This window comes from Saccoglossus kowalevskii, chromosome 2 (assembly GCF_978046115.1).
Source record: "Saccoglossus kowalevskii chromosome 2, keSacKowa6.1, whole genome shotgun sequence".
NCBI lineage: Eukaryota > Metazoa > Hemichordata > Enteropneusta > Harrimaniidae > Saccoglossus > Saccoglossus kowalevskii.
In genome coordinates, this window is record NC_140642.1 from 19982027 (window position 1) to 19994049 (window position 12023).

General features: G+C 35.4%; 1 protein-coding gene across 2 annotated transcripts in view; it reads right to left on the reverse strand.

Moving 5' to 3' along the window:
* Positions 1 to 12023, reverse strand: part of LOC100378963 (uncharacterized) — a 57324-nt gene that overhangs the window by 26643 nt on the left and 18658 nt on the right. For both annotated transcript variants that reach the window (XM_085492621.1, XM_085492620.1), the window contains exons 8-12: positions 5062 to 5244; positions 4207 to 4367; positions 2621 to 2696; positions 1674 to 1937; positions 646 to 709 (exon numbers count right to left, since the gene is read on the reverse strand). In XM_085492621.1, the coding sequence (XP_085348747.1) occupies positions 646 to 709; positions 1674 to 1937; positions 2621 to 2696; positions 4207 to 4367; positions 5062 to 5244 (748 nt within the window). The remainder of the gene's footprint in view (positions 1 to 645; positions 710 to 1673; positions 1938 to 2620; positions 2697 to 4206; positions 4368 to 5061; positions 5245 to 12023) is intronic.

Genomic DNA, 12023 nt, shown 5'->3' on the forward strand with positions numbered 1-12023 from the left:
ACCAGCTGGTTATTCTACAAAAACCAAGCATCACCTTAATGATAACTTCAAAAGTTACTTGCTGCATTCCTATTCCAGACTAAGGGGGCAGTATTTTTCCATGCCAAAGCATTGAAGTGCAGAGTACTAAGGATTCAGCAATTGATATATAGTTGAGTTTGTACAGTGAGGTGTTACAGTGGATGCTAAGATATACTGATCATAAAAACACCTCTATCTCCCTAGGAATTTTCCTTGCAGCATTGCAATATCCCTGGGAATATTCATAACAGTGTTTTTTTGAACTTCGGCAATTTCAATCCAAACAAGATGACACTCCTGGACACAACCATTTTCACAAGGGGTGAATGGTCTTTGCCCATATTCAAATTACAACTGTGGGTTCCCGTTCACTGATATTTCTGAATCAGGTTGAAGATGGTTGGTGCTCTGTGGGTGTTTAGTTTCAAGGGTGATGATGATCAGTTTATATCAGTACCCACTGTTAGGCTATAACAGGTGGTGAAATGTTCCTTACATCCACAAAATTTATATCACGATGGCACTTATAAGAAGGATTTTACAGTAACCCAGAATGGATTTTAAAATAATCAAATGAATGAGAGGGAGTGGGGGTGGTAGGGAGTGACAGTTTATGTAACTTACATGTATCTTCCACCTCACAGAGATTAGTAAGGTCATCATTCACATAAATAATGTCAAATAATTCCTGTAAAAATATAGTAATATATAATTATTAGATTAATTACACCATAGACCATAATACAATTCAAAATCATAGTGCATTATGGGATTGTTATGGCAGCACAAGCTGACATGCTTTGCGAAGTTGTGTTCGATTTGGCCAAATCTATCCCACAATTCACTATGATTTGGAATCTATGGTGCATGGATGATGACAGTTATGATTGGATAATTCACACTGATTTACATTTTGGTGAGAACACAATGCACAATTTTAGTAAATACGTGTATTCAGTACCATTGACACCTTGTAAGACATATATAATTTGTTCACCTCATGTCACTGACCACTTTTTATATACATTCTATATTATAAAGGAACAGGAGCAAAACTGCAAAACTACAAAACTATGTTTCTTTCATTTAATAATATACAATGAATGTCTCAGAAATGTTGCTAGTACCCTGCATTATTCATAAAAGTATGAGAAATATTAATCAATATACTATAAATGCATTAATTAATTTTGCTATTTTCCTGATTTTACTGATCAGTAAAATCCGCTAAATTAAATCTACATGAACAAGTAAAATAACAATAAAACTCATAGTTTCCTTGACAAATTTGTGAAATTAAAACAGTGAATATGCTCAAAATATTAAAATAGTGAAATTAAATGCCAGTGAAAATAAATGGTTTTACAGTAAATTGTTTTTTTTATTGATTGTTGAATTATACACAAAGCGAAAAAGACTTTCTAGGGTATTTAATCAACAGTGATACATTTATGTCAGGCTAAAATCACGTAACCGCAAAATAAAAGGCTAAGCAGATATAACTGATGCCTGACCAAATTTTTAAAAATCGGGTATCTTTAATTTTATTATAATCTTTTGTACATTTTCCCACAAAATTGATCTGCACAGATCGAGAAAACCAGTCTTTCAGTAGATGAAACCAATATAACAACTTGATTGTGCAAACTCACATTGCTAAATATGTTTCTCTTGAAAGTACCATCCGTGGACGTTGCCTGTTCATTAATATTCCACACACGGATGGTGTTATCGGACGAACATGTGATAAAGGATCCCGCTGGAAGTAACGACTTGTTACCATCTGGAATGTTGGGATAGACGTCAATGCCCCATACTGGCGCACTGTGATATAGAAACGACCATGATTTACCAATCTTCTTAATGTCTCGTACATCCCAGACGTATAAACTGTGATCGTTGTACACGGCCGACAACTACAAGAACGAGGCATTTCACAGAATTTTAACATGATGTTTTCTTATAATCATAAGTGATTTAAAACAAATTAGCATTATATAAACTGTAATTACTTATTTCACTTTCGAGAGTTTAAACAGGTACATAAGGTATCTTGAATAAGAATGATACAGAACGGGAATTACACCAACTGAACAGAACATGTATGTTAACTGCTTTATGTCATGGATATTATACATGCACCCAGGTGTTTATAAGAACACATACACCCCCATAACAGAAACTCTAATTCAATTCAGTAACAAAATGTGAGAATTCATTCTAAAAAAGAATCTAGGGGAATATTTTCATGGTAACTCGGCTTTCCCCATTTATATATCGTGTAATATTATTTTTTTTGTGGAAAAAACAAACAAACTAAAAAACTAACAAGAGACTGTATGCAAGTCTACATAAGTCAAAAGCCAATAACACACAGCAATACTAAAGCTTTTAAGTACACCCTTAGTGACAACAGCTGTGATGCAGAGGTTACGGTACGAGGTCATTGATTAATCTGACAGTCAAATTTATTAGAGTTGTTTGTAGTCATTATCAGCCAAAATTATTTAAAAAATGCATCATGAAATCAATCTTGGAAGAACAGGTTGACCCAAATCATTTTTGCTGGGTCTTAGGTAATACTGTGAAATGTACTCACCCTATTGTTTTTATCATCCAATGTCAATGCAACGGCGGCTGGATACTTGGCGTTATCATTGTGCTTCACTAAATGACTGAAATAAGTGGAAAAACACTTAAATACAGAAAATTATTCCAAAGATCAGATCCATGACATACCTAAATCTGCTATCATCAGGAATATTTTAATATCAGAAAATTCCCTCTTTGACAATATAACATTTGAGGTTATATTTCATCATTATATACAATACTGTAACACTGCACACATACAATGTATACATACTTTAGATTGTTAAATTATCACAAACATCCATGACTTGCCTAAATCTGCTATTATCAGGAACACAAGTCTCAAGTCCATGAATATTTTTATTTCATTATATGTAGAAAAATAATTTCAAAGATAAGAAAAATGGATTTATAAATAAATGATATTAGCTGAATAAATTACAATCATCAGTCGCCATAGAGGGCAGTAATGCCACATATACCAACTTACTCTCATCTTTAGTAGTTAATAATGAAAATAGCTATTTAGATTTCTACTAAAAATGACAACAAGGTAGACACAGGATTTTCTGAAATTAGTCTCGGTGACTGGCTAAGTTAGACAATAAACATTAGTTGCCTTAATTATGAATCTCAGTTGTATCCTCGGGGAGGACATCTTCTACCGCCTGGCAATCCTCGCGGTGAAAACAAAGGCCAAAATTCGCAGAAAACGGTACTTTGGGATGGTTGTTGAGACCCCCCTGAACAGTGTAACAAGATTAGCCCTACATGTGTAACATATATAAATTTGGTTGTTCGGGATTACTCCAAAGTTGAGTTTGAGCTGTTTTCTCGAATTTTCCCGAACTCGAACGGCGTTCCACAGCAGCGTGCCCAGAGCCCATAGAAATGCATGTACAGTGGTGCGCGTCTTAGCAACATGGAACGTCTTGTGACGTAGCTCCGCCCCCGAGGATACATTTTGAACGATTTTCAATTCAAAATGGCTGCCAGAAGAGAGGTTATTGTTATGGGGATAATGCAAAATCATTGGTTCCATGAAAACAAGATGGGATAGGCACCCCTCTCTTTTTATTTTCTCTTTGGCATCAACAATTTTGAACATATTTATACTAGATAGTTGAAATCATCCGTTAACCGTCTTAAACAACAATATTTTTTATGCAAAATTTTGCACATTTTTGTGTATTTTTTTAAAATTTATTTGCTAGGCCTTGCAAAAAAAATGTGTTACAAAAAAAAAAGAGCAGTAAAGGTGATTTTAAAAATATTTTACGGGACACAAATCTTGCAGGTTTCCTAAATTCGTCAACAGAGGGCACCGTGCAGTGGGGAATTACTATTAAGTGATTGACTCTGCACTTCTTTTGGTGCTGTGCGCACTGCCCAGAAACATAACTTTCTTTTATTGAGGTCTTAATTTTAGAAAAATTTTATATGTCTTGATCAACATTTTTGAAAAAAATATGGAAAAAATGATGCAGGTTTAAAATTTTGTGAAAGATGACACTACTTGACATTGGCATTCAAAAGGTTAAAGATATGTTATTAGACACTAACAATAATGGACACTACAAGCAGAGTAAATACCTTGGGTCCATACTAGCAGCTACATTGACACCTAGGATATGTGGTTTGGGCAGAGTGGAAACATAGTGCAACGTATCTGCACTGAATATTCTTATTACACCATTAGCACAACCAACAAATATATACTTCTCACTCACAGACAAACTGTGAGCTTGAGGCGTCTGAAAAAAAAAAAAAGAAAAATCAGCAAATTATTTGCTTTTTGACATCGCAGGAAATTTGAGCTGCATTTTGGTGATGTATTGAAGCATATCATGAATATCCTCACATTTTACCCAACGTATGTTAATCTGGTAGATCACTTTGACACTGCAAAAAATGCAGCTCATGGGCCCTTGAGAACAATTTCTCAACATTCTGGTACGTAATTTGAACATGGGTCAAACCATTAGTAGCTAAACAAATTGGGCAGGTAAAAAAGAAACATCCATCATGGCATGACTTGAATAAAATGTGAAGTATATGAAACCCTGAAAGGATGAAACACTATTTTCTTCCAACTTTAATTGAAAAGAAAAAACAATTTGGTTATTTTTTTAATGGAGACAAACCTGAACTTTCATCATTTTATTTTTGCATTTGTTATCATTATATATCATGATATCAGAAAATTTCCTTCTTTGACATGATTTGCTAATTATCATTGATTTGAATCATAAAATTCTAGGAAGGTTATATTTCATCATTATATACAATACTGTAACACTGAACAATGGAAAATTGACTTTGATTCAAACACATTAATATTACAATCAGAAAACAACGGACAACCTAAACAATATAGAAAATTACGCCCGATGATCCCACGTAAATCCCAGGAATTGTAGAAATGTGACCTTATACTTTAACACTTACCCGAAGTTCTACCCATTTATCTAGAAGTCTCTTCTCGTCAAACTCGCAAAGTAAACCAGATGTTGTAATGCAAAATGTTTTTTCTTTATTAGAACCTTTACCACAGGCCACATCACAGAAGAAATTATTCCTCTGTTCACCCAGTATCCCAGATCTGCCATGCAGCGGTACTGCTTCTCTTGACTGTCAAAATATAAAAAAAAATTTAAATCACAATTACATAGATGACAACAAAATGTTCTCTAATAAGAAGAGAAAAATAACAAGCCATGCATGGCACATTCCCCGTTAGTTATCAAATTTAAGATATATAGTTTTGTTTATAGTAATATAGCTGGAATATAACCATGTCAGGAATATGATTTTTTAACATTAAAATGATATTGCTCTGGAACAGCATTCAAAATCAGCCATTTTGAATACATGTATATATATAACATGATGTATAAGAAATATATAAAATTTGAATATAATCAGTCAAAGCATTTAAGAGATATGGCTCTAGAAGCCCAATCATTAAAACAAAATGGCCGCCAGTCAGCCATTTTGAATCCAATCTGAAAAATAAAATGACATGCATCAGGAACCTGTAATGTCTAATGCATGTACATGTACCAAGTTTGAACGAAATCCATCCATAAATGCTTGATATTTGAAGATTTTTTAGTACAAAAATGGCCATCATTTGGCCATTTTGAATAGGATCGTCAAACCAATATATCTGTCTATCTATGACATGATGTATAATGAATATTTAAAATGTGAACATATTCAGTGAAAGCAAGTCAGAGATACGGCACGAGAACCACATTCATTAATACAAAATAAATGCCAGTTGGCCATTTTGAATCTTATCTGAAAAACAAAATTATTTGCATCAAGGTCCCATAGTGTCTAATGTATATACCAAGTTTGAACAAAATCCATCTGTAAACAACCGAGAAATGCTTGATTTTTAGGATTTTTTAGCTCAAAAATGGCCGCCATTCGTTCATCTTGAATCAGATCGTGAAACAAATTGACGTGCATATGTACAGTCAAACCTGTGTTAACGACCACCTGTGCAGAGCGGCCACCTGCTCATAGCAACCACCTTAGTACAGTCCTTTCGCAATTTACACGTTAAAGACACTGGATATAGCGACCACCTATCCAACGACCACCCTATTGTAGACCTATTCACACTTTAACCTTTGTATAACGACCACCAACATTTCCGTCAGACGGTCTCAGCAAAAAGACAATAGCTACTTGCGAATCGCTAACAGGAAAGTGGCCATGTGTTACGTTCAGATTACCGAGTACGCAATCTTTAGGGCTAAGAGACAGGGGTGACCATCGCAACTTGGTTTGTAAAGTTGCAAAAAAAGTAAAAACAAAAAGTTGAATATTATCTGAATGTAACGTTTGGAGACTGGACAATTTTAACAACAAATTAAAACAGTTTCATTCAAAGTTTGAAATGACAAACTAGCTTGTTTCCGATCGGTACTATACTATCGATCCCCAGCCGGCCAGTGGCACTTCTGTGGACTGTCTCGCACATGAAGAGCAAATTCCTCCCGTCTCGAAAACAAAATAAACAAATGAACCAGTTTTATTAAATGAGAGATGTCTTATTTACCTTGTCGACATGAAATATCCAAACAAAAATATAAAACATTTGTTTATTTCGTTTTCATCGCGGGATTGCAAAATCCAACCTATTTTGGCCGCCATGTTGTTTGTTGTTGATATCGTTATAAATTATGCTAATGAAGCTAGCGCATGGGCAAAACGTATTGTTATTGAGGGGTTATCTCAGGGTTATTCTCAACGAAAGATGTTTTCTATTTTGATCCTCTTTTTTTTTATAAAAGATAATATCAATAATTCGCAATCGAGAAAATTCGTTTTGTTTGGGCAGTTTTGACACGTTGATGCTTGCAACAAATAACTGTAATATTGCGTGTACGATTATCGTGTTTCATTTCCGGTTCGTTTGACTTTCTGATTCAACACCGACAGTTGGAGCAATCGTTATGAGTTTGGTAAATTTTGTTTATTACCAATGCTTCTTCATTTTTAATGCTTGTTTGTTTTTTCAAACACGGCAACTTTGCCTGTGCATTTTGTCACAGTGTACAATCGACAATACTAATGATGGGACTGATTACCGCCTGTGATGGAATATGTGTAAGAGACTAGGGAATAAGACTGCATGGCGAGAGTGTGAAAGACCGAGCTGAAACGCCAATGCGGCCGATCGTTTACAATCGTTCTTATGCATTAAATACACGAATGAATCCATGGGCAGAATCACTTGGTTCCAGTGAATTTACATGATATAATTTATAGTAAATGAAAATGAGTGACTTTTATTAAAAAAGACCTGTTCATTGTACAATGTGTAGGTTTGCTTTTATGTTTTACTTATGATCTCCCTTAAAATTCCCGCCCTAATTAATATTCACGATTGAATGAATAAACTAGGCCACCTTCATATAAAGACCAGCTGTCTATAAAGGACAGTTTGGCTCAGTCCACTGACTGTTCTTTATAGACAGGTTTGACTGTATAATATCATGTATTATGTATGTGTGAAGTTTGATTGTGATTGGTCCAGGCATTTCTAAGATACAGGTCCGGACGCACACATGCATGCATGCACGGACGGACGGACACACGAAGGTCAAAACATAAGTCCCCGTTTTCAGACTGCGTCAGAACGAGGACTAATAAATTGAAACAGCCATTAGTATCATGATAATTTTGAACAAGTTCTTTGGGTTATTTATTTTTGTTTCTATTTATGACACCACACAAACAATGTAAATGATAAAACGTAATTTATTTTGGCAAAAAGAGGGGCACGCTGTGGGACACCTCCGTACTTAGCCCGCACAAACGGAAAGCAAGAACTTAGTCCCACAGCAGGCCCCTAAAACAGAATCGTAATAAAAGATTGCTAGCTACTTAAAGCAAATGAAAATTGCACTAAAATAAATGACCTAAGAAAAGAACTAAGAAAATACAAAGCATAAAAAATCTGCAAAATGCCAATTGGTTGATAAAATGTACTGGTATTAGTCGTTAGCGGATGAAATGAAGGTAGGAAACTACCAGTTGTTAATGTAGAGACTGCGGAGGCTGTCACTACGTGAAGTTACCGTGTTATTGGTAAATGCTGCGGAAGCTGCAAATTACCGGTAGAGACAGCGGAGGCTGTAACTACGCTAGTGATGGAGGCAGCGGATGCTACCCCAGTAATGGTAGAGACAGCGGGAGCTGAAACTACGAGCATGGTAGGTTAATGCAGGTTATAACTGTAAATAATACCCAGTAAATAGCATCTCCCCATCTTGGGGGGAAATGAGTAAATGAAAGTGAAACGAAGCCCCCCTGGAGGTGAATGGGGCTGGTGGTGGGTCAGAGAAGGTCGAGATGCACGACTTGACTAAAACAAAGAGGCAAGCGAAACTGACCTTGTTCAAAGCACGCGCGATTATGCAAATGTGCTGCATCATAAATACAGCTTAATGTAAACATTAATCTCCCATTTATGACACCACACAAACAATGTAAATGATAAAACGTAATTTATTTTGGCAAAAAGAGGGGCACGCTGTGGGACACCTCCGTACTTAGCCCGCACAAACGGAAAGCAAGAACTTAGTCCCACAGCAGGCCCCTATAACAGAATCATAATAAAAGATTGCTAGCTACTTAAAGCAAATGAAAATTGCACTAAAATAAAAGAACTAAGAAAATACAAAGCATAAAAAATCTGCAAAATGCCAATTGGTTGATAAAATGTACTGGTATTAGTCGTTAGCGGATGAAATGAAGGTAGGAAACTACCAGTTGTTAATGTAGAGACTGCGGAGGCTGTCACGACGTGAAGTTACCGTGTTATTGGTAAATGCTGCGGAAGCTGCAAATTACCGGTAGAGACAGCGGAGGCTGTAACTACGCTAGTGATGGAGGCAGCGGATGCTACCCCAGTAATGGTAGAGACAGCGGGAGCTGAAACTACGAGCATGGTAGGTTAATGCAGGTTATAACTGTAAATAATACCCAGTAAATAGCATCTCCCCATCTTGGGGGGAAATGAGTAAATGAAAGTGAAACGAAGCCCCCCTGGAGGTGAATGGGGCTGGTGGTGGGTCAGAGAAGGTCGAGATGCACGACTTGACTAAAACAAAGAGGCAAGCGAAACTGACCTTGTTCAAAGCACGCGCGATTATGCAAATGTGCTGCATCATAAATACAGCTTAATGTAAACATTAATCTCCCATTTAAGCAATCAACTGCTGAAAGCCTCCATAAGTAGTCACAGTTTGTCAATATCTATTGTATAAAAAAGCTCCAGCAGTTGATTTGTTATACACGGCTACCTAATAAAAGGTTTAATATTTTGAACAAATATTATTCAAGAAATGTAATGAAGAATATGTTCATTTGGTTCCAATAAACAACAAGCAGCCGGTCGGCTGAGATAGCTCCGCTGTTAGCAATGCACATTTCAATTAAAGAACAGAAGATATCATTAGAAAATGAACAATATGTATAGTATCAAAGCAATGGGACTTGCTGTTTTCAACAAGAAGTCAAAAATATCACTTTTCACCAACAATGACAAAAATAATCATAATCAAAATTAGATAATTGAAAAAATATCACCACGAAATTAACAAATCTGAAAGAGGTCCACATGTAGTACCTATATATGTAATATCAAAGCAATTGGACTTGCGGTTTTTAACAAGAAGTCGAAAATATCACTTTTTACCAAAAATGACAAAAATATTCACCAAAATTAGAGAATTAAAGATATCATTACAAAATGAACAAATCTGAGAGAAGTCCACATGTAGTACCTATATATGTAATATCAAAGCAATTGGACTTGCGGTTTTTAACAAGAAATCGAAAATACTGTAATTTTCTAATTGACTAATTTTCACTGGGTTTAAATTTCACTGATTTACCATTTCAGGCATATTCAGTGGGTTTTAAATTCACGGTTTTATCATTTAGATAATGTGTTCTATGCTAAATTTTACATATTCACTGTGTTTTAATTTAGCGCATTTTTCCAGTCAGCGAAATAAGCTAAATTAAAACCCAGTGAATAATTACCCCCTTTACAGTATCACTTTTTACCAAAAATGACAAAAATATTCACCAAAATTAGAGAATTAAAGATATCATTACAAAATGAACAAATCTGAGAGAAGTCCACATGTAGTACCTATATATGTAATATCAAAGCAATTGGACTTGCAGTTTTTAACAAGAAGTCGAAAATGTCACTTTTTACAAAAAATGACAAAAATATTCACCAAAATTAGAGAATTAAAGATATCATTACAAAATGAATAAACCTAAGAGAGGTCTACCCAAGGTACATATACACTAAGTATTGAAGCATCCATGCTCGTAGTTTCCAAGAAGAAGTCGAAAAAGTAAAACATTGACACGGACGATGACGGACAATCACTCAAATGATAAGCTCTGCTCGACAAAGTCGACAGCGGAGCTAAAAAAAATTATCGGTACCGGTTGTTTGGTACATCAAAATAGGTAAATTATTACCAACAAAATTTTGATGAGAAAAATGATGATATCCAAGGAAAAAAGGATCACAGTAGTCTGCCCTCTATGGTGACTGATGCACAAAAGTCAACAGATGTTTTTTTTTCAGTTTTATTTTATTCAGTTATTTTGGCGAAAAAAGGTGAGAATCTCACAATGTATCATGCTAGACTCAAGATAAGAACTTGTTTCAGTCTTGTTGCCAATAAGGACTTGTTGCCAAGTAGTCCATGGGGACCTTCCCTTCTATATAAAAGACAAAATAAGCCGGCTGCCATGGAAACAACTATAGATGTGAACAAGACATAGCACAGAATGTTTGAATTAACTAAGTGTACAGAAGAGTCCATACAGTTGTATACTCTTCAAAATACAATCTCTTTCCTTTTTGAAGTTGAGAGATTCATTGAAACGGAAGTGGAGTAGAGTTTATAAAATGAAGTTTTCAATCACTTGCTATATAGCAACCTCACGTACAAGTCTCACGGAAAACCCATTTCATTGTCAATGGCGTGTAATTAAGTGGCACCAACACAACCCACTATATTGCTTGGCATCCACCACTAATGGACTTAGGTGAGGGATTTCCAGTATGATTGGCTTTTGTGAGAGATCAACCACAATAGATTTAGTACCCAATAAAACATTGTTCATTTTCTCCTTTTGATTAGTTTCAATGCTTCACCTGCCTGTGTTGTGCATCAACTCGGGAGGGAGGGAGGGGGGCATAAATCTGTTACAGAGAACGACTCCTTATCTCTTACCTTCACTTGTCGCAAATTAGGTCATTCGTACACAGACGGTTAATGCCAGGAATGTCAAAAGGTGAATCAGATTTACAGTGAACAAGTAAGCAACTCAACCAGGAGTATTGCAATATAGTGAACACAGTTTTGCAAATAACATAAATATTGATAGTTCAAATGTAACAGTCTGTAATGGCTATCTGATATCAATATTGCTACTTTGTTAGTAAAACAGTGAATTATATTGCTGCTCAGTTTATTTACATAAATTTGTTCATTGTAATATACAGCACTAGAGAAAGGAAATTTGTGGGAGAGGGAATTTGTGGGAGAAAAAAAATGATAATGCATTTTTCCCTATAAACTAAAGTTGTCCCACAGTCCCATTGATGTTGATGTTTCTTCTTGCATGCTTTACCTTGATACTGCTCAATAAAATTCCATTGACTATTTTTAAAAATTTGCTGTGTCCTGTCAATCACTGTAATGCGTGACTGCAATCCAATCATACAATTCTGCTTATAGATACTTCTAGAGACAATTTATATAAATCAGCATGGTTTACAATCATGATTTCCTGATTTAACGACAAACACACCACAACAAGTCCATGACAACATTTTCAGTAATGTCAAAAAC